The 23,126-nt window shown below is 42.4% G+C and overlaps 2 protein-coding genes across 10 annotated transcripts in view; one reads left to right on the plus strand and one right to left on the minus strand.

Moving 5' to 3' along the window:
• On the minus strand, positions 802-22,671 carry DCAF4 (DDB1 and CUL4 associated factor 4). Of its 9 annotated transcripts, none has more exons than XM_021401551.1 (14): positions 20,092-20,890; positions 18,922-19,019; positions 17,252-17,409; positions 15,995-16,077; positions 15,251-15,353; positions 14,146-14,289; positions 13,418-13,467; positions 11,104-11,183; positions 9,243-9,338; positions 9,038-9,135; positions 8,181-8,357; positions 7,832-7,946; positions 4,309-4,433; positions 802-1,153 (listed from the first exon to the last, which is right to left on the minus strand). In XM_021401551.1, the coding sequence occupies exons 1-13, from the start codon at positions 20,862-20,864 to the stop codon at positions 4,339-4,341; spliced, it is 2,070 nt and encodes a 689-aa protein (XP_021257226.1). In that variant the 5' UTR covers positions 20,865-20,890; the 3' UTR covers positions 802-1,153; positions 4,309-4,338. The 9 variants fall into 9 exon arrangements, with proteins under 9 accessions (XP_021257226.1, XP_021257224.1, XP_021257227.1 ...); XM_021401552.1 differs by lacking the exons at positions 802-1,153; positions 4,309-4,433 and adding an exon at positions 6,498-6,903 and having other exon boundaries at positions 20,096-20,211; positions 20,610-21,176; XM_021401553.1 differs by lacking the exons at positions 802-1,153; positions 4,309-4,433 and adding an exon at positions 6,498-6,903 and having other exon boundaries at positions 20,092-20,211; positions 20,610-20,890.
• Positions 21,070-23,126, plus strand: part of DPF3 (double PHD fingers 3) — a 200,009-nt gene continuing 197,952 nt past the window's right edge. Inside the window, exon 1 of the mRNA XM_021401592.1 lies at positions 21,070-21,160. The gene's annotated coding sequence lies outside the window, so the exon portion shown is untranslated. The remainder of the gene's footprint in view (positions 21,161-23,126) is intronic.

Consider the following 23,126-nt stretch of genomic DNA (forward strand, 5'->3'; position numbering starts at 1 on the left):
TTGTCTGATTTTGTTTTTCCATGTCACAAATAGATTTACTGCTCAGTCTAAGAGGACATATTGTCTTAACATTTTTAGTCTGTATGCTACTTTAGCAACCTGAAGTGTCCATTCTTGATTGATTATCCTGAAGCTAAATCTTTTATGCCATTGCTCAACGAAACAAAATCTTTTTGTTGTGCTTAACCTGCAGCAGGTTGGAAAATATTGAGAGGATTGTTTGGGTTTTATTCTTTGTTTCTCAAAATGAGGAGAAAAATATCTGTGAGGTTTAAGCTCACTGCAGTTTTCTGTAGACAAGAGCTTTTCCTTACTCTACTTGTATTGGGTGCTGTGAGTAAACAGAGCATAGAATATGGGTATTTAAAGGGGATAGATGCATGTAAAAGCCCAACCCTATGTGGTATTAACATGTTAGGATTATCATGATTTTATAAGCAGAAGGGCTCTAAATGGTGTCTCTGGACAGCAAGCTCCACAGGAAACTTAGTCAACAGAAATCTGGAGGTGAGGTGGGGATCACTGAAGTATTTAACAGGGGAGCATCTTGTGCTTGAAGTGGGACTGCCTGAAGACAAAAGTTAATGCTAGCAGTAGAAACATGACAGTTGTACTCATGAACTACTAGGAGACAGGCTTTGCTTGCAGAAGTATTGGGAGCACCTAACCAGAGTGAGTCTTTGCAAAATGTCTGCACTTGACAGCAGCCTTCTTGGAGCACTGCAAAAGCCCTAACAAAGAGTGTTTCATAATGCCATTACTGTGTTATGAGATAGGTCTGATACTTCAATGTAACCCATGCGTAAGGAGTGTAAGGGTAGGGATGGGAAGGGCTTGTTTTCCAGGAAATTTCCAGGAGATCATTGTGTATCTCACCAAAGACGAATTAATGATTTACCATTAAATTCCCATCAGAGAGGATGGTAATGTGTCATTTTTATCAAATGGAGTTCACTGCAATGTTCATATGTCAGTAGTTAGAATACGCTGTACTGGGACGATAATGAAGTCAATTGGTCTGGGATGTGGCACGATAAAAGCATGTTCTGAGTTACAGAATGATTAGACAGTCTGATGTAAATCTTTTGCCAGAAGAACGATGTCATATTGGTAGATCAAACGTCATCTGCACCTCTTCTGATTAGAAAATGCTCTGAAAAAAAACATTAAAATAAGAATCATGTGAATTAACTGATGTGCGAAACTCTCCTGATAGTGCAGCCAAGTGAAAAGTAATTAAGTACCACAAAAGAGGACAGGGTTTGCAGAGGGAGAAACGTTTGATGTGATTGCTCTGATGGATTTGTTTCCATTATAGTTATCTATGCCAGTTCAGCACAAAGATTCACCTTCAAACAAGTGGTGTGTTTCTGTCTCCTGTGAAGCAGATATGTGAGCTTCATACAGATGTGCACAATTTCAGTTAGAGTATCTACCTGAAACCTTTGATCCAGACCTGGCTTACACGCATACCAAGTGTACCTGAGACTTGCAGCAAGGGAAGAAGCTGGCAGAACAGCAGAGCTGTGGCATGTAGCTGCTGCTGAGGTCTTGCACAAGAAAGAAGAATTACCTTTGTCTTTCACCCTTTTATAATTATTTATTTTCTGTTGTATCTTCTGCTCATTCATCCTCTTGCCCAGTTCCTCACAAGTGAGGTTGCACTTGCTGAAGTTTTCCATTGTATCACGTATGCTCCCTGTTGTGTCACTCGTGAATTGGACCTTTGGTTGTGTTAAGGTAAAAGTGATGATATCACTGGCTTTTGATGTCAGCAATAGCTTATTTGTTGAAATGAATGCTCATGATATTAGGTCTGCCTGGTATTTATGCTGGCTGCCTGTCTGCTGTGGCTGTGCTGAGACATTCCCCTCACTGATCTGGAGAGCCTGGGCTTGAATATTGCAGGACTCTGGCTTCCCACCTGCTGATACAGACTTTTTCTCCTTTTGCTTCCACTATAACCAGCCATAACCAGATTTAAATACTACTGTCTCACTTAGATTTTGCAGCCTCTTGTTTTTGTATTTTGTTGTCAACTGATGTTTTCAGTTGAGACAGTGCCACATATTGTGGCTTTGTCCTTGCATTTAATTTATCACTGATGGCTGTAATAGAATTTGGCACTAACAGCTATGCCTTTGCCAGTAGTTTGAGAACAGAGAGTGATTTGGACAAGCGATCGAGCCGTCTGTTTTTTGTTCCCTATTGCTTTAGCTGAGCACTTTTTCTTGGTAAAGCAATGTCAACACGTATATTCTGTCAGCACAGCACATAGCAGCGTATGTCATAGAAGATTTTTGTTCTCAGTGCAGGCAGATCAACAATGAAATCATGGCAATGCCAAAATAAATAGGACCTACTATGAGGGCTTTCAAAATCAGCAGTATCCTGTGATAATCAGAAAGCTAATGTGGTATCAGAATGATAGAACTGCAGATAGGAAAGAAGCTGTTTGAACAAGAAAAGGCCAAGTGATCTTGATTATATTTTCAGACTTCACCTACAGTGGTTTCTCTGCTTTGTGCCATGGCTTCTGTTTTTGAAACATGAAGCTAGTTGTAAAATGCTTTAAACTACCCACTCCACCATCTTTCAACCCCTAGCTGCTCTCCCCAGAATCCTACGTCTTGAAAATTCTTTTGGGTTGATGTTGACTGATTCAGCTCACAGAGAGTGCGTGCGGGTAGTTACCAACAGTTCAAGATTTGGGGACACAACCTGAATTGTCTGCTACCATATTATAACTTTTCTGGAAGGAGCTGTAAACGAGCATCTAGATGCTCCTGTAGACTGCTTATACATTGTGGTGTAAATTCCCATCTCCTTGCAAGAAATGCTTTATTTTCTGCTGCTATTAGAATAGGTCACAGTTGAACTCAAAATGTAAAAATGCCAGAGTGGAATTTTGACTGATAAGTGGCTTAGTTTAGCCTCTTAATTTTGGCATTAATCAAGATAGTAGAGGAAGGATGGCCATGAAGCCATGTATTTCAGTAAACTGGGGACAACAGGATGATAATCCCTTACCACTGCCCCAGAAGACCGGAAAGTGAATGCCTTCCCTGCTTTAGGCACTTGAACTTAGAGAAGTGCAAGTTTCTACCTGTTAAATCTAAGCTCACTGTGTGTGACCTAGAGAGTTTTAAAAGGGTGGAGAGAGATGACAACAGGAGTGTGGTATATGAAATAACAAGGGTAAGAGTCTGTGGCTTCCAAAACAATCATGGTGATGAGGGGCTGGCAAACTGCAAGTTTTTATCATTTGTTAAAGTACTTTACTGCAATGGAACAGGAAGGAATGGCATGGCGAGGCTGTTGTCCATGTCATACTTCTGCTCTTAGTGCAAAAAGGTAGCCCAGTTCCTCTTCATCTCTCACATCCTGGAGGACTCTCACTGCAAAAAACAGCTGTTCTTTCTCTGGAGGCAGGGAACAAGGAAAATGCTGCTGCTCTTTCACCAAGGAGGGACAGAGCAGCCAGATCCCATCCTGCTTTAAACTGGAGAGGGAATTCCCAAGAGAGGAATCGCTGTAAAGGGCTGTGCACAACAACTGGAAAGTAAAATGTTAGCTTGACTGTGGAAAGAGTCAATAATGCCCTGTACTTTGGCTTGAGGGAGGTGACAAGCACAGCATGACCTTGATTTTCTAGGCCTTGCATTTTCTGTAGGAGCCTGCTGGAACCTCACTGTGCCTGGTGCTAAGCCCTTGAACTGCATAAACAATCTGGTGTTTGGCTGAATGCAGGTAACTAGGATGTGTGAAACAATAGCAGCTAGATCAGGACATGAACACTGTTCGATAGCTGGTTTTGGTAAGCTTTCTAGAGGAAGAGTTTTTCCTCTTCCTAAGATGTAGCATGTCTCCAGTGAGATGTCCTAGCAGCTGTGGGCTCTAGTGGGAGAAGCCTGAAGATGCTCAGTGTTCAGGGTTGTCAGTGCTGTTCTTTCTCAGCCCTGAAGTTTTTTTCTCTATAATCTGTCAGTCAGGTATGGTCCATGAGGAGTGCCTGGTTGTCCACTCTGAGCTTTACTACAGTGAGCAAAAAGAGCCAAATTGTGTCTGATAGATGAAACATGCAAGGTTGGCCTCTAAAGTTTTCTACTAGATCTGGTGCTTGCAGAGAAGCTGAGACAAAGAAATAGGATATTTTGATACTGGAGCTGGAGAGAGGGTGGTGCAGGGTTATTTTTGTTAAGGTACCTTAGGGGCCTAGCTACTCCTGCATAATAAATAAATGGTTGACTTTAATACATCAACCAGTGCCTGCATGCTGCTTGCTGTCTGTTACTGAAGCCAAATTACCTTGGTTTTTACTCTTCTTCCCCTCTCTTTTCACGCTGTTTTTGCAGGCTTCATTAGATGCATTGGCTGCGAAAGCACTAGTTGGTTAAAAAATGGGTTTGCAGGGACGTGTGCACGTTTGGTTCCTGGAAACAACAGAAAGCAATTGAGTATCTTTTTGTTTTGCTGGCTTTGGCTAAAAAGGAGCAAAGAAAATAAACTGTATTTAGTTACATAAGATGCCTTTCTGCCACAGTTCTTTGCTTGTGTTTCCCACAGTAACTGGACATGATTATTGCAGGGTCTTGTTCTTGCAGAGCGGATTCTACTGGTGTTAAGAACACTGAAGAGTTTAAATGCTAATTAGACGTTCTGGAATTAGTTCTTAATAAAGGGAGTTCATGATTATTGTGGTTTGCTACTTGCAAGTGTTTGGATCCCTTGTGTTTGCTAGTAAGAATATCAATATAAAGCATGTTCCTGCCCAACTCTGAGTTGATTGTTAGATGCAAACATCTGGAGTTTGCAATGGGACCGGGTTAGTTACAGTTTTATTTCCTGAACAGGTGCTTTGTTGCAGCATACGTTATTAACTGAGCCAATGCAAATAGTTCTGAAACTTGTGCTGCATGTAGTAATTGCTGAGCATGCAACAGAAAATATCCCAAGTGATTATAACAAGACAAATTGCAGAAGGTTTTCTCAAATTGAAAAGAAAGGCAAGCCAGGATGATCAGTGACCACGCTAGCCAAGCTGGTCTCTTGCTTATCCGAAGATGTAACAGATAGGAAAAGCCTGCAGTTGGTGTGAGTTTAGACTTAGCATGGGGACCCTTAGCCTTATGAACATGTTCTGTAGAAAGAAGTGGCAGCACAGAGTAAGCTGCAAGCAGTATCTGCTCCACATTGTGAGGAAAGAAAAAAACGCTCTGCAGAGAAATGCTAAAGCCAGGTGTATCAGGGGAGCCATAGCTGTCAAGAGAAGGGAAGCTGGCTGTTAATGGAATACAAGGAAAATTTAGAGGATTTTGAACTTATACTCAGGGAAGAAACGGTGTCGAGCATTTGCTGGGATTTATCTTGCATCTTAAGTACCCTAGCAACACATATTTAATGTAGAATATATTCATGCTGCTCCCATGAGGCAGTTTTCCTGCTATAACTTTTTGTCTTCTGTTTTGATTAATGGGTAAGAAAGTATAAATGCAAGGAGATAACCGCAGAAAAAATGAAGTATATTGAGCAATAGGAGCTGCTGAGAGAGTTTCCCAGAATAGCATATTGCTTTGGCCTGAAGGTCATGTGAGGATGGGAGAACTGAATGTGGAGCACTGCAGGACCCTTTGTGACACTTCTGCGTAATTCCCTTATCCAAATTCACTTCAAGGGGGAAACGCATTGGAAACCAATGAGCAAACAAAAAAAAAAACCTAGAAATTTCAGTCTAGGCTCAAGTTTGCATAGCACTTGCAAAGGGAATCTTCTTGTATTAGACTTGCACTGCAGAGCTACTTGAACTCAGTTCCTTTCTGGAGGAAGCCAAGCCAGAGACACTCATGAAGCGTGCTCAGTGAGCTCAGGCCACTAGCAGGGATGCAGAGGGAGGGGTAGGCTGCAACACAAATTCAGTGCATGCTTAGAAGGCTCACGCCACAAGCCAGTGCCTTATTCCTGACAACTGTGAGTACTGTGCTCACACTGCAGCTTACGCAGGCAGCCACTGGGGAAAAATCTTTTTTGTGCCTGATTGAACGGTTTGCTGAACTGCCAGTATTCCTTCTCCTCAGAGCTTAAGAGCTTTCCCTGTATGTGCACCAGTGTGAGGTGGAGTGGAACTGATGGTCCATCATGATGAAGGTGATAGGTGCAGTTCCTAAACGTGTTCCTATGGCTAAAAGCTTTAGGTGAAGAATTTCTGCTGAGAAACACAAAAGCCAGATACCACGACACTATGCCTAGGATGGTGGTGAAGATTTTGAGTGCAGGGATAAGGATTGCTTAGCCTGCTGTGGCAGAATAGTAGCTCTTTAGGGTTCTGACAGTTATCGCTATCCCTAACCTCTGCATGTGCACAGGCTGCAGGTCCTCCCTTTCCTGCTTCTGTTGGAAACTGTTTTTGCTGCTTGATGCCTTCCTGGCCTCCTCCTAGCATGCAGTAGGCTCTGTGCTTGCAGGGGTTTGAGAGAGCACTAGAGACAGCCAACAAGACATTAATCAGCATTCAGCTTTTATTAACAAGGTGCCTGAGATGTATACAGCAAGATTTGCCAAACCTGCTGAAGGAAATCCAGAATTTCTCAGGTAAAGCAGATGCAAACGTGGCATGTATTTACGCAACAACATGGTGATGTGTGTAAACATTCTCAAGTCAGGTATAGGCTAGCAGCTTTATAGACTGGGTCAGAAGAGAGTATCAGTGGTGTCAGTTATAGGAGAAGTGGTAAAGATCCTGTTTGACAGCCATGAGCAAGCCAGGAACTCCTCGTCTACCCCCAAGTCTCGAAGAAAACACCACACTGGGAATAGCATCTTTGGAGGATGGGTGGGGAGAAGGAATGGTTCTAAGCAGAGAGGCATCTTGGAGACTCCAAATTCTGGTGTAGCAATCCTGACCAACTGGAAAGGAAGGACATCAGCGGTCAGCATCACACCAGAAATAATTTCTGTGGCTCTGCAAGATTTTCATCACAGTGGCTGAAGGTAGCGTATGGGGAAATAAATTGACTGTTTCTACACACCCTACAGGCAAAGTGCTTATCAATACTTTATAAAACTCAATACTGCAAAAGAAGAAAAAATATGCATTTCCTATGAGGCAATAAAAGGTATGGTAAATCAGCAGTTAAGAATGCTTTCCTCATTATCAAGCTCCTGAGCAAAACAAAGTGGAGAGAAACTCAGCTTGTTAAAATTATTGAATTATTTTCATTATTCCATCGCTTACTGAAAAATCCAAGGAGAACAGATCACTATGTTTACAGTGACCTTAAGAAACCTAGCCATAGTATGAAGATTTAGGGATTTTGCTTCTTTTATTGTTTTATTTCCTTTTTGGAAAAAAAAGTCTCAAATTGTAGCTGTGTATATTCATAACAAGCCCAAGTGACAGACAATTTACAGGGAGTTCTGCTTACAAGCTTTGCTCTGTTGCCACACTATCCCCTTTAGCATCAGAGAAACCTATATATGGTCTTTAGTCTCTGTATAAAAATACTACTTCAAGTCTCTTGTTAATGCATTGCTTCTCTGACCTTCATTTTAAAGTATTTTCTTCTCTACTCTTGAACCACAGTGGGGAAGGGATAAAGGGACTTTTCCTAGACATAGTTGAAAGCAACACAAGAATGATTACAGTAGATGTGCATCTGTAACATCTTATTTTACTTTTCGTAGTTGATTATAGTATGTCTAAAGGTAAATTTCTGCTGAATTTTAAAGAATTACCAGCTTTACAGCTTTCAACATCTGTATATAAGAAACACTGCACCAGGATAAGAAAATCACTGCCGTGCACTTACAAGTAGTAGAGAAAAAGTCAACCCACCAGCTGTAAGAAGTCCTTCCTCCTCATTTACATGCAAAGGGAGAATAGCGTATTCATTGTGATGACCTTCATACTGTTTCACACACTTTGCTGTTCTCAGATCCCACAGTTTTATCTGCAAGATGAAAAAAAATTGTTCCAAAGAGCATGTTAACAGAGTAGAGATCATTCAATTGCTGGTAAATAACTGGATCTTAGTAGCGAGGGGCAAAGACCCAAGTGGAGAACTACCACCCAGTTCCACATTACTCTGTCAAGAACAGGCATCCATCTTCAGGATTGGGGTAAGCACTCGTTACTGCCCAGATACTAAAAGGGATGGTATATCCTGAAGACAATAAAACCATACCTTTCCAGCCATATCTGATGCCATAAGGTAGTGTTCAGCCTCAAGAAGGCGAATAGATGTAACTGCTGAGTCATGGAAGAGACGAATTGCTTTCCAGCTCTGGCCCTTTCGGTTGCGTTGACGTACATCAATGCTGAAAATTTCACCTGAACGGCAGCCATTGTACAGCATTGGGGTCTGGAATAATCCAAAAGAAAGTGGTATACTGTGTAACATCTGAAAGGATGTACAAGTTATACAGAAAGTAGCTATGTTGAGGTTTTGAGCTCTCTGGTGCATTTGTGAAATTATTTTGTTAACATAGGCATTAAGAACCAGAATTTTTACTGCAGCATTTTGAGCTAACTTGTTAGGTCCATTCAAACCTCACTTATTTACCTCTGCTGTAGAAGTTCAGCAAGGTTAGGAGGAATTTAGTCTAACACAACAGCAGACTAGGAACTGGAATTCTCATGTTCCAATTTGACCCCTCTAAGTCTTTGTTTACAAGTCAATTAGAATTTTATAGCAGTTTTCTTCTTGATGAAGACAATAAACTGAGTGTTAATGAAATTAGGTCATTTGGCAAAAACAAAACAATCCTACAGTGCATTATTACTGTGCACTTTCTAATTCTATCATTTCCTTTTTATCTCTGAATGTTTAACAAAAATTACCCTGCTGCCACAGACTGAAATCAGTTTATTTTTTCATTGCTATTACATTGTGTGCCAGCATCAGACCATCTCACCTCTGTTAAGGAACAATAATTGTAGTCATAACCTTATGTACAACATGATGAGTCCCATCACAGACAGTACAGAAAGACCACTAATGTCAGTGCTCTGAAAAAAAAAAAGTGTTATGTTTCTTTGTACCTGGGTGGCAAACTGTTGTGCCAACACATCACTGCTGGTTCCAAATGTCTGTCGATGCCCTGTCACTACGTTGGTCACAAGAACTCGTCGTGTCAGGCCTAAAGGAGACGTTATATTTGTTTAGTTGTAATTTGAGTAGCAGGTGGGAGATTTATGCAAGAAGCCTTTGCCAGAGGTAAAAGTGGTTGCTAGCCTTGCAGATCACCTGTACTGAAGCAGTTGTCTGCTTGTGGATTCAGGCACCAAGCACAGGACCAGGCCGTAGATATCTTGAAGCTGCACAGCATTCCAGGTCGATCTCCTAGGAGAAATGAACAACCCATGGAACATCCATAAAATGTAAGGACAGGATAACTCAGAACGCTTCTCTGGACTTCTCTACTTTGAATGTTATAATTGGAAGCAGAGACGGTGTTAATATCCCTGTGCTACTCAAGATGCAAGAAACAAAAGTGGGACTTCATGACTGTAAGCTGAAGACTTATACTCTTCTATCTATATACACAACTGAGAGACTGTGAAATTTCTTCACGGCAGGAAAAAAACAGGGAAGAGAAAAATAACACTTCCACAAAGAAAGCAATTTTTTGAAGACTTCAGAAGCTATAGTCTAGCTAAAGCCTAATTTATAAGTTCCATCAACAGTGAAGATAGAAGAATTAAAAAAACAAACCACAAGAAAAACCAACCAAACCCATACAGGAAAGAAAAAAACCAAAGTAGTATAATCTTTTCCTTGATTGATTCTACAACTGATTCTCCTGGGCTGTCTCTGTTTTTGAAGCAGGTTTAAGTAACAGGTTTGATTGTTTGATTTAACAATCAAACAGGTTTGATTGTTGCTTGTGTAGGTCTACCAACTCACATGCTTGAAGTGCTCAGTTTTCATTTACTTTATGGCATGTCTGCCATGATCTTACAGATATCAGGCAGAACAGAAGACATGTTAGAGTAGTATGGTTGGGTTGTGATTGGACTTGATAAACTTTAAGGTCTTTTCCAACCTGAGCAATTCTATGATTCTATGTCTAAAACCATGTTTCAGATGGGTTAAGTTCTACTTTGCTCACAGTATCTATTTAGCAATGTTCCCTCAAAACAAGAATTCAGGAGTTTGCGAAAAGGCAGGACACTTAGAAATACATAAAGTCAATAGAAAATACTAGACAGAAGGAATTTGGCATAACGAGGGGTACCTGACTGGTGCAGGCTTTAAAATATTTTACAGAGCACACTGGCCTAGTAGCCATTCATCTTTGGTGACTTTTCAAGTTCACACTAATTCTATGCATCATTTCCCCCATCCCCCCCTTTTTTTTCTCTTCTCCAAGGCTCCATAAATAGCATGACATTAAACATTTAAAATGGGTCCATACTCTTCTAGCGCAGATACAGATCTAATCTGTATAAACTTAACTGATCATGTCTGAATAGAACACCAGGTTAGAAGACTGTACAGTATGTTCTGAAGCTATATGCACAGCTGCTGCCCCCAAGAACATGTAATATTTTTGTTCTATAAACATAGGATTCACTAAATGAGTCATGCTTATACACAACTAAGAATGATACAGAACTAAGAATGATGTCTAGTGCTGTACAAGGAGCCATGGGCTGAGACTTTTACCAGCTTTCCACCTATGATTAATCTACTGAGCACACTTGAGTAGCTACTATGATAAAGTATCCTGCAGTGACACTGGATAGTCTATAAGGAAATTTGAGTACTTCTTGTGTGCAGCTTCTGTGTGTTAGTTAAAGGCCAAACTACTCATATGAATAATCTCAAATGTTTACTTTCAAGTGAGGTGTTCTCCTGCCAAACTCAAGTACTACATCAGCAGCAGTTAAAAATAAACTAGTGCTTTGAATACTGCTTGTTAATTAATTATCAAGGTGAGTTATCTAATCTGTTCATTTCTTATTCTGCTCCAAACTTTCTGCATTTTTACGATAATACAATAGTCCCATCAACTACTGAAGTGTGGACATGATCTTTCCTTTGTACCGTTTGCATATCTTAACTGTTATCCAAAATTGGGAAAAAAAAACAAACAACACCCTACCTGGGTTAGTGCTGCTGAACAATGATGCTGGAAGCAGACTGGCACAGCCTGGAGTTTCTGCAATTCCCATGAGACACAGCGTGCTGGAGTGAGTTAAGGAAAACAAAGATTTCTCCCTAAAATGGAAAAGGCTGCATAGTATTTATAGCTGGGAAGGGTAAGATGCTCTGACACAGCTGTAGCTCTCAATACTTCCCCTTCAGTAACATCTTCCAAGAACGTTATTGTGCCTTACACTTTACAGTTAAGTCTTGAGACTTCCTTTCTTTCATAGGAATGAGCTAGAAAGAACTCCAATTTCAGGTTTTGTATTTTCACTACCAGAAAGGCAAGACTGAGAGAGATACTAAGGCATCTTTCAACAGATAAGAAAAACCTATAGGACCTACATGGATCATTCTTCTCAGCTTTACATGCTGATAACACTGCATTGATACAGAACTATTTTGCATGGAGTTGGATTGGAGAAAGCGGTACGTATATTACTGAGGGGGCATTGAGTGCACCCTCAGTAAGTTTGCAGACGACACCAAGCTGGCAGGAAGTGTCGATCTGCCTGGGGGTAGCAAGGCCCTACAGAAAGATCTGGACAGGCTGGATCTCTGGGCTGAAGCTAGTGGGATGAGGTTCAACAAGACCAAGTGCCGGGTCCTGCACTTTGGCCACAACAACCCCAGGCAACACTACAGGCTTGGGGCAGAGTGGCTGGAAAGTTGTGTGGAGGAAACGGACCTGGGGGTATTAGTCGATTCTCGGCTGAGCATGAGCCAGCAGTGTGCCCAGGTGGCCAAGAAGGCCAATGGCATCCTGGCTTGTATCAGAAATAGTCTTGCCAGTAGGAGTAGAGAAGTCATTCTCCCTCTGTACTCAGCCCTAGTGAGGCCCCACCTTGAGTACTGTGTCCAGTTTTGGGCCCCTCACTGCAAGAAAGACAGTGAGACCCTGGAGCGTGTTCAGAGGAGGGCGATGAAGCTGGTGAGGAGTCTGGAGCATAGGCCTTATGAGGAGTGGCTGAGGAAGCTGGGATTGTTCAGTCTGGAGAAGAGGAGGCTCGGGGAGACCTCATCACTCTCTATAACTACCTGAAGGGAGGTTGTAGTGAGCTGGGGGTCAGCCTTTTCTCTCTTGTAACTAGCGACAGGATGAGGGGGAATGGCTTCAAGTTGCGCCAGGGGAGATTTAGGCTGGACATTAGGAAACACTGCTTTTCTGAAAGAGTGGTCTGGAACTGCAATGGGCTGCCCAGGGAGGTGGTAGAGTCACCGTCCCTGGAGGTGTTCAAGAAACATTTAGATATAGCGTTGAGAGACATGGTTTAGTGGGGTTATTGGTGGTAGGTGGATGGTTGGACTGGATGATCTTGTAGGTCTTTTCCAACCTAGCTAATTCTATGATTCTATGATTAAGGAATCAAAAGTCAATTTAGATTTCATTAAATACTTCCTAAAAATTAGAGCTGGCATAAACTGTTTTTGAAAGCTGCTTTTCAAGTTTGGTGGGTTAAATCTGTGATGTGACTAGGGGAAAGCACTGAATAAGCTAACTATCCCCAACTCTTAACCATCTCAAAGCAAGCTTGATGAATTCCTGCCACCTTCTGGACCAGTTCTGAATTGTTTGGCTTTTCCCATAAGCCATGACATAGATCTAAGTTTTCTTTCATTTTCTCTTTTACTAGCCACTTTTAATGGCACTTTAATAGCATTTCTGTTGCCTGCCATCTCCCACTTTTAAACCCCCTTTTGTTCTTCTCTTCTGTGACTCTGCCTTGTCCATTGCTGCCTCCTCTACTCTACTATCAGCCTGCCTTTTGAGACAAATCTGCAGAACGTGTTCTCAGAGTTGCAGAACACAATGCCAATGAATTCCTGCCATTTTCATCTTCCCCCAATCAATACGAGGATGGTTTACAGTAGAAACCAACCAAACCTGCTTCAGAGCATTCCAGTTCTTAGAAGAGAAAGTTAGTTGCCATAAACCTCTCTTTTGTTGTTGCCCAATCGATGTCTACTCATTAGATCATTTTTGATTTGGCATCTGCACTATTAATGAACTGGCAAGTCTCCGGGGCAGGCAAAGTAGTCTTTTGCCTTTTACTGCACTGGAACAATACTATATACATCCGTAACAGCACCATGCATCTGTCGCACAACATCCAACAACTTGCAGTCTTTTAGAAATTTCCCTGTTTTCCAGAAAGCAATATTTTTACAGTAGCTATACATAAGAGGTCTTCCTGAAAATTAGCTGCTCTGTGCAGTATGATGCAGAATAGTAAAAACAGAACTGAAATTTTGCTTTTTTAAAAGGATATAAAACATGAGAGTCTGGATGAGTCAATGATGCCCAGCACACAGAATTCACCTTCAGACACAAGAAGACATACTATTTTTGTAGACCTCTTACTCAATTCATGAAAGGGCATTTCCATGCAAAGATGATACGAAACTATGCAGTGGGCACACTTCCACAGCCCACGAAATAGCACAGCAGTGGCATACAGGTATTTTAGCCTTATACACCTCTTAAATGCACAGGAGAGAGGGCAGTATTGAGACGTCTGTCCAGATATAGACTGAGGCATCAAGCATATCCTATTATTTAAAGGATCATCCTTAAAAGATCTGAGCATGAAGAGATTACAAAAGTCTGTTTTAAATATTCTTCATGTTCAGGGACAAATACATTTTTCCAAAATTACTTTTAAGAAAGAAGCATATGAATTTGTGTATTTCTCAACATGGTTTTGTCAGCTACGGCTACACATAACTCTGAAGTAAGCACTATCCTTGGAAGGTGGTACTTCTGCGAGGTCTTCTGTTCCAGTGGTAGCACAGCATTCTGGAGAACTACTGCTGGTACTCACAACTATCAGAGATGAGTTTACTGTGATTCTGTGTTTATCCAAACATCACACTGCTAGATTCTTCCATTCTCTCCTATCAATCCCCTTCCCAACCCTCATGTTTTTAACCTGTGCCTCCCAAGCAATAGTGTTTTGTGAATGTGACAAGTGAAGGAAGCAGGAACAGAGCACAGTACTTTGCGGTTTGTGAAGTAGAGGTTGTCGTACATCTCCACAGTGAGAGACTCTTTCCCCAAACCACTGAGGTTGATGATACCATATTTACATCCTCCGTGCTCTACGTCGTTCACAGTGAATATTCGCTCACAAGCAACATCTGCCTGTAAAACAGAAGCATTGTTGCACTTAGTGGAAACTTACCGGAAATAATCGCTTGGGGTGGCTGCATTATGTCAAAAAGGAAGAAATGTGTTAATTCTGATGCCTGTAACACCATCAACTTTCTATTCACCTTTAAAACAGTGGTCAACACCTCTTTTTATGAGTGCACAGAAAAAAATATCAGTAAGGAAATATTTAATCCTTAACCAACAATAAATACTCTTTCCAATTATACCAGACACTTCCTCTCGTTAATAAGGACTCAAAGAAAGAAAGAAATGTATTCACTTGTAAAAAGTGAATACGGAATTCTTCTACACTGCACAGCTGTAGGAGATTCTCCTTGTGTTGGATCAAATCACAGCGAAAAGGATTGTGCTATATTTCAGCTTTTCTTTTGTGACAATAGGTTTCCAACTCCCTTTTGGCTTCAGCTATCTATGCAGTGCTCTGTTTCTCTCTCCTGCAGATCTTTCTACATAGACTAATGGAAGCTACTTGCTCCAGTGACCTTTGCTGTATACACACTGCAACCAAAAACAGTAGGAACTGCCTTTATAGCATGAGATGTAAAATCATTACTGATGGATTGCACAAAATCCCTAGACCATAGGGTGGTTACTCCCCAAATTCCTTTTTCATTTTCCTCATTTTCCCATTCAAAAAGCCACCGCAGTAACTATCCACTTGGTTCCTGTTTATTTCCAATAGAATACACTGGTCAGCTCCACAAATCACTTATATCTCCAAGCTTTTGATCATTTTCCTCTCTAGGAAAGGAACAGTCTCTTCCTATGTGTTAAAAACTACATAGCTCAGATTTTGAGAACTGACACAACAGGGACAAGGTATCTTTGAAAGCAAAATTTGACCTATGAGATTTGATTAAAAGATCCTCAATTTTCACTGAAGACAGGCTCTTTTTAACCTAAAGATTTATCTTTAGTTCTTGTAACATACCACAATTATTTTAAAATTGTTGGTTCCAGCAACCGAGGAATCTGGACTGTGAATTTCTATCTTCCTCCTCTGCATGCAGTTCACTTTTAGTTCATGGACCAGCCTGTAAAAGCAGTTGGAGAGGGAGGAGAGAAAGAACTTGGGTAAGCCTAGGTTAAATGCCAATGAAAAGAATTTTGGATAAGATAGCCAGAACTCTTTAATCACAGAAGATAAAATGCCTGAAAACTAGCATGCTACAATTTCACTTATATAACCCATGAAACCATATAACCCCTGTGCATCTTCCACATTCATGGTATTTCATCCCATCTTTAGAACCCCTTCACATCTTCAGTAGCAGGAACAACGTAACAAGCCACTAATTTGCTTTCTACATTGTTATTGAATCTGAGCACAGAGATTCTAACCCAGGGGAAAACGTCCATAACAGCTGAAGGGCGTTGATCCAAAGAAAAGCTGCACTGTGTTCATACAGAACAATGTGGCAAAAGAGCACATACTGAAAAAAACAGGAAGTTTTAAATCCCCATCATCTGAGATTGGGAAGCATCTTTCAGATTTGAATTCTCATCACTTTAGAAATCTGATTATTAAAAAATACTGTTTTTTTGTCAGTATAAATGTTACTCTGTCCTTAGTGGAAGAGTGAGAATTGCAAACAGACAAACAAAACTGATAGGAATGGTTGTACTAACAGCAGAACTTGACACAGCAAACAGGAGACAATTCAAATCATTGTACCTGCAGTAACTTGTGGAGCTCAGCAAACCTAGCTGCCTTTTCTGTAACAGCATAGATGAGTTCAGTCCAGCCCTTGTCGTTTTCTGGAATAGAATAAGATGAAAGCATACTCAGTTATTTGCTTGTTTTTGATTCAAACATGGCCATGAGTCTTTGATGTTAGTAATATTTGGGTAACTTTTCCCACTAGCCTACGTACAACAGTGTTTCAGGTCTACAAAGCACATTCCAGAACCATCTCCGTGGTCTGCTAGAATAAGTACAGATAGCTCTTGTTTTTTGCTTGATACCATCAACAGTACCCCCTTGAGGTGTGATGTCACTTTCACTCTAACACACTAAATCTTATCACACAGTAAAACTCCATTACCACAGGACTACTATTAACATGCAGTCTTACAGCAGTGTGAAACTACTTTTCCATTAATCTCTTTTTAAGATTTCATGTTGTAACGGAAATGCCAAGTCACAGCCTGAGCCAGTGATGGATCACCTGGTGGGAAGGCAGAGCCAGCCCAGGGGAGCTCAGGTGCAAGCAATGCACCTGACTGACCGGAAGGGGTGGAGCCAGGATCCACTCCTTCCCAGACCTCATTTAAGGCTTGGCAGCAGAGGCAAGAGATTCTCTCACTGGAGATCCCTGCATGCCTGAGGCCTTCCAGAGGTAAGCAGCTCTTTTCCTTCATTCTTGTGTCTGCTGCATTTGAGCTCATTCTCATTTGCTGTAGGCAAAGACTTTGCTACCCTGCTATTACTGTGGTGCTTTCCATCCCATTATAGCACTACTCACGTGAGCACTTCATAAATACTAGGGAGTGCGAATGATAGAGTACTGTGCAGAGTTACAGAATAACAAATCTTTTCCTCAGGGTTTAGGCATACAATCTATGTATCTATTAAACATACAGAAAGCCTACAACTGAAACCCCACTTTGTCAATCCAAAGCAGGGATTTGAAACCAGGCATCCAATGTCATGACTCAAGTGTAACTGCCAGATAACTTGCTATTCTGAGAGTTCCTGTCTCTTTACAAGTTTTTTTGTTTGTTCACTTAGTAACTTGCTTCCTGTGTGAAACAACCGAACAAAAGACTTCAAAAGCTATACATTCTCAGAAAGAATTCGCAGAAAGAAACTTTTGTTTCTTCAGACAGCTTATGGAACAGCACCATAGGAAAAAACTGAAGGATGTCAGCTTATCATCTATCCCAAGACAGAGCATGCTAAAGGCTAATTACAATCTTTCTCAGAACATACCCTCTTTTGTTGTTCTTCCTCTTCTAAGAGTTTCAGTCTTTTAGTCTCCATTGCCTTGTACTGAATGCTCTCCTTGGTGAGTGGGTTATAGTTATTATGTCCAGACAGGAGGCGAAAATAGCGGTTTTTTTCTGGGTCATAGTAAAATCCTGGCAGTTCTTAGGAAGCAAAAAAAAAAAAAGCAAAATCAGAGAGACGACCAAGCTTATTTATTACTCTTTAACAGCCTCAACCTTCATGGAAATGTCAGTCACACGGCTCAAAGTTCCAGCCCCTGGCTGATCCCACACATGCTACTCAGACTGGGAACAGATGGCAGCTACTGAAAGGAAAAAAGTTTATAGTTTGCAAATGCAAGGTTGTTACACAGATATGGAAAGGATGCTACCAGTGACCAAAGTGAATTTCACACAGACTTCATACTTCAGAGAAGCAGAGCAGCTTGCTGCGTAATAAAAATGATCTTTCTTTATGAATCAACCATGATGGAATGCTCTAGGTTATGGCTAGTTAGGGCAGTCCCAAACAAACAAGGCAATTAAGTATCACCCAAAACCAAAGCAATTCCCCTCTCAGAACAAACTACTTCAACAACTGGGAGAGACTTTAGTATAAGCAAGAGTACAATTAAACAATATACAGGAGCTCCTTCCAAAGAGGAACTGAGGAGAGAATCATTTAGTTTTAGTGCTTCAGTGCTCAGGCAAATTCACACAGACAGGTAAAATAGCAGTATGTTGTCTGAAGATACAGAATTGTACTTCAGAAAAGGTGAACATTAACGTCTTCAAGAGTTTTTATTTAAACCTTTTTCTATTACTACAAATTGCATTTGAGGTTTCTTGCAATTCAGCTCATTGTCATCATCCCTTATGTCTCAGCTTGGCAACAAACAACCAAGGTTTATTCACCTTAACAAAAACAAGGTTTATTCACCTCAAAAAAAAAAAAAGTTAGTGACTGTTATCAGCGAGGTTGGTAAAAGCACACTGCTTTAGTGCATGGAATCAGCTTACACAGCAATAAATGGTTTGGCTTATATGTATTATTCCCTAACACGCTCACAAACTCTTGATCAGAAAAGGAAGCTATATGAAAAAGATCACCTCACACTCTGGCTTTCTCTGCTGCTAAGAGGTTACAGAGCCAGCACTGTTTCAGGACTCTCCTACTGTGGAGACGTGCATGTTTCCACAGGCTCAGCTTTTCCAAGGGATGTTTAATGAGTCAGAAAACCAGAATGCAAATGGGACGTCATCTGTAGCACTGCTACTGTATGAACTCTGGTTCTGCCAGCTGACTCCCTAACAATGAATGAACAGGTCACTTAACCAGACGTTATGTCTTACAGATTACAAATACTCTGAAGGCATAGAAATGCTTCTTTTTTTCCCCAAAGTGGTAGATAATACATCTTTTAAAAGGCTGAATAATTCAATCTACATCATACATTTGTTATATGCTGTCTTATTTTCTTTGCTTATTTAATGTTTTTATTGAAAGATGTATTTTATTACATCTTCAATGCATACATGAAAGAAACATCATTGATTTCCAGAGAGAGAAATATTTCTTTTCAGTTTATATCACTTGTATTCATCCTCTAACACCGTACTATTAAAACACATACTACTGACAGTGAATTTTGACCAGTAAATGCTGTCTCTTACCTGGTACTGCAGAGTTCTGTGCTGTACTGGAAGATGGAAGATTTCCACTGCAGCTGGGGCCTGGATTCACTGGGTTGTGTGCATCCTCCTCTTTGGGCCTAAAAAAAAAAAGTATTGCCTTCAAGACAGACCCACAATTGTCCTACGCATCCATTCAGCAAAGTCTCTTTAAAGCCGTTTGTTAATCATGTTAACACAGCACTATTTTTCAGGTCTGTGATAAGCATACTCTGTATATCACTGTACACTAACCAATGAAAAAGGAACAGTAAAAGTGTTCAACTTAAAAACTTCTCATGGACAGTAGAGATAATGGTATCTTAAAAGGCTTAACTATTGCCAAAATGCTAGAGATAGTTGCTGATCCTGTATGTCTCTAACTGTTTTTAGAAAAAGATTAATTCTGGACATGTTACCATGGCCCCAGCTTAAAAGAAAATCCCATCTTGAAAGCATGGAAACTTTTTACAGCCTAAAGTAAATGAGCGAAGCAGGGGTAAAATAGTGTTGACAGGTCAAAAATATTTTGCCATTGCCTTTATGACAGGAAGTTCACGGATGAGGTTCTGAAACATGCAAGCCAAACAAAACTTTAAGGAAAACTCTATCACAGTAGAGATTTTTCTGTCTTATTTGTTACAAAAGCAAAGTGGGTAACTGCACCACATTGATGAGTAAAATTCCACTGGGATGTCTTGTGAATCACTTGTACAAGGCTCACCTTTTAAGACAGGTCAGCCTGAAAGCATTAGGCCAAAACGTTTTTTATGAGTCAGGCGTTATTGAAGACAAAATGAGCATGGAATTGAACTCTACAACCAGCTCTCTTGCTGTTCAGCTATTCGAGTTTGAAATTTTTAAAGAATGCACTTGATCTCCGTGGGAGAAAAAATACATTGAACTCGTTAATAGAACGCTTTTCTATTCTACACTCACTGAATTAGGGGCCGTTTCCACTTCTAACCTTTTACTCAACCGGAGCTAATGGGGCAACGCGCGTGTGCGCCTATCTTTCTTTAAAGTTGGAACACGCGATAAATTTCCGGGAAGCAACGAGATCCCCCTCCCAGTAGCCCCAGGGCCATTCTCGCTGAGCACACCAGAAGCACCGTCCGCCAGGCACTGAGGACAGCCCTCCCCTTCCCGCACGGGCCCGCGCCCGGCACGCACTCGCCTGTCGCTGCAGTGACTGCCATTGGGTCTCCGGCGCCGGGGGGGGCGGTGGCAGTGCCTGCGGTAGCCCCACCCCCGCTTCTCTTTGCCTCCCCCGTGGCTTCTCCCCATTTCTGCCTGTAAGCCAAACGTCGATCCGTACTTGAGAGCTGTGTGCCTGGAAGGGCCCGGCCGCAGCCCCCACGCTTCCTGCTGGAGGACGGCAGCGCGCCTCCGAGCGGGCAGGGCGGCGCCGCGGGCCCCGACGGGAGCACGCTGCGACCGGCACCCGCTCCTGCGAGCACCGAGTCACCTCTCGCCGCGTCCCCGCAGGGCGCGGGCAGCCACCGCCGCTGCGCTAAGCACGGCCGCGGAGGCGGCTCCCAACTCTCCCGCACGACGCGTTCGGGAGAGCCCGGATGGAGCGGAGGGGCTGCCGGCGGCCTGCTGCCTCCCGCGCGGGCCCGGGCCCAGCGCCGCTCCTCCGGGCCGCAGCGGGAGGGACCTCCTGGCAGCCGGCGGGCCGAGGCCCTCACCCGCGGATCTGCGAGGGACGGATCCCACGGGCCGTGTCCTGAGGCGGGGTCGCGGCCAGCCGTCCTCCGCCGCTCCTCACCGCTTCCACCCGAGCGCCAGAGCTCGGCCCGAGAGACGCGTTTGATTGGCCCTCGCCCATGAACTACTGCTTGATGGACAGCTCCCTCGCCGAATAGCAGAAGGACAGACCGCCGCTTGACACCCACCTCTCGTGGAGGGGCGGGGACATGGAGGCAGTTGGGCGGGAAAAACATATAAAAGCTGCTCGGCGGGCTGGGGCAACCCTGAGGCGGCGGGGCTCCTGAGGGACGCGTGTCTTTGCCTCGGGAGTCGTGGTGTCCCGTGGTGGATCTTCGGGGACCTGTTAATGCTTAAATATATTTTTGAGCCTTTTTCTCCTGGTCAGCAAGCGTTTAGCTGAGTAGTGTTATCAGAGCTAGGAAAGCACGCGGCAAGTGGGTGAGGAAGGGCTCTGAGCACCTCCACTGCTCAGCGACTGCCGAGGGGCCATGGAGCGCGCAGTTGTAGCTGCCGTTGCTTCGTGCTCGCCGTAAGGAAACACCTCTCTCTGCTAAAGCTTTTCTTACCGCCGGGTTTGCGTAGTGGCCTCCGTCTTCTCCCCGGTGCTGTACGGCAAAGCGTTAACAACCATGTGGTACAAATCTTCCTCCTCCTAATGGAGGGTTAATGGTACTGCAAAATGCATCACACGGGGGGTGGGGTGGTGTGGGTGGGAAAAAGAAACTGGAGAAACAGCATGAACAGTATGTTGACTGTCTTCCTCCCAAACAAAGATGTAGGTTTTATATACTGAGAGACTGTTCAGCCCGGGGAAGAGAAGACAAGGCTGAGAGGGGAGCTTATCAGTGCTTACAGATATCCAGCCAGCAGGTGTCTAGAGGATGGGGCCGGGCTCTTTTGGTTGTGCCCAGCAACAGGGCAAGGGGCACAAACTGCAACGCAGGAAGTTCCATTCGAACGTGAGAAAAAAGGTTCCCGTGAGGGTTCAGAGCACGGGAATGGGCTGCCCAGAAAGGTTGTGGAGTCTCCTCCGGAGATATTCAGAGCCCTCCTGGATGCTTTCCTGTGCAAACTGCTTTACTAGACATCAGAGTGATTGATCTCCAGAGGTCCCTGTTTTTGTCACTTTGAAATTTTAAATACGTAAAATCCAATCCTGGGAAAACGAGCAGCAGTTTTATTTGTTCCTTCAAACGTTTAGGCCTTGCACAAGCTTGCTGTGTGTATTTGAGGGTAACTTTGAGATGCTCTTTCAATCTGTCTCTTACTCACCTGGTCTGTGTTTTAAGTTAATTGAACTTTAAGTTCCCAAAATGCATGGAGGTAAGTGAGCAAAGAAAGCATGCTTTTAAGGATGGGAGCAGGTGGAGAGCTTACATGCAGCTTGTATAGTTTGTGAGCACTATTTCATTGCCTTTAAAAGGCAGATGACCAGCACGATCTGGTTCTGAGGCATCTTTTCATTGGTTATGCCTGTTTTTCATAATGGTGATACTGATTTTCAGCTTTCATGAGATAACTCTGATCTTCATGCACTAGCAGGAGTAGAATAGAAGACCCTGTAGAAATCTGTATGAGCAGCCCTCTCTGTGAGCCACTCTGTTACTAATATTGTGGCTGGTGAAGACTGGATCCAGAATGATGGTTTACATGGTGTTGATAATTGATGTATATTTGGTACTTGATACACCAGTGACCAAGAGTCTAGGTAATACAGTTCTCCCTGTTGTTTCTTGGCTTGTAGGTAGTAATGCAGAATGTCAAATGTTTTACAAATAGTGTTTGCTATACCTGCTTGTTTTGTTGGCCTGGTTTCAGCTTTTTAATTTCTGATGCCTGTGAGCAATGCTGAAGGTTCTGTGACCAATATGCTGTTTGTAAGCTGTGAGTTTGACTCCACTGAAATAGAATTTCCTTCAGGGGAGAAGTATGTTAAATGATCTGTTTTCTCACTTGTACTGTAAGCTTGTTGTGGAAGCTTGTACACGTGAATAGACCGGAAGAGATTTCATAGGCCACTGGATTGCTCTGTGTGTATATATATGTGTGTAAACAAAATAAATAAAATACTCCCTCTATGCATACATACACCGCTTTTCCACTGATGACTGAAGAGGAGGGGGGAATTTCAGTTTGAGAACTGCTACGTGTTCAGTTGTTTCCATTCTGTCTGGGTGCGGTTGGGCTGACTGCTGTTGAGTGCTGCTCTTTTCAGGCCAGGTCTTGGACTGAACTGCAGAATGCAGTCTGCCATCAAGCTCTGTCCCTCCTTTGCTGTGGTTGTTTTTTTTCAGGGTACTCCATTAAACACATGCATGTAGGGCTATACTTAGCTTATTTGCCAGTAAAATTTAAAATATAATTGTAAATTGCATTAAAACATTATTAAAAAAAACAACACAGCAACAGCAAAAAGAAAACAAGCACACTTTGCTAATCATGCAGAAATTTGTGCTTCAGACACTGGGTTAGGATGGTTAGGATCATTGCAGGTC

The sequence above is a fragment of the Numida meleagris genome, chromosome 6 (assembly GCF_002078875.1).
Source record: "Numida meleagris isolate 19003 breed g44 Domestic line chromosome 6, NumMel1.0, whole genome shotgun sequence".
NCBI lineage: Eukaryota > Metazoa > Chordata > Aves > Galliformes > Numididae > Numida > Numida meleagris.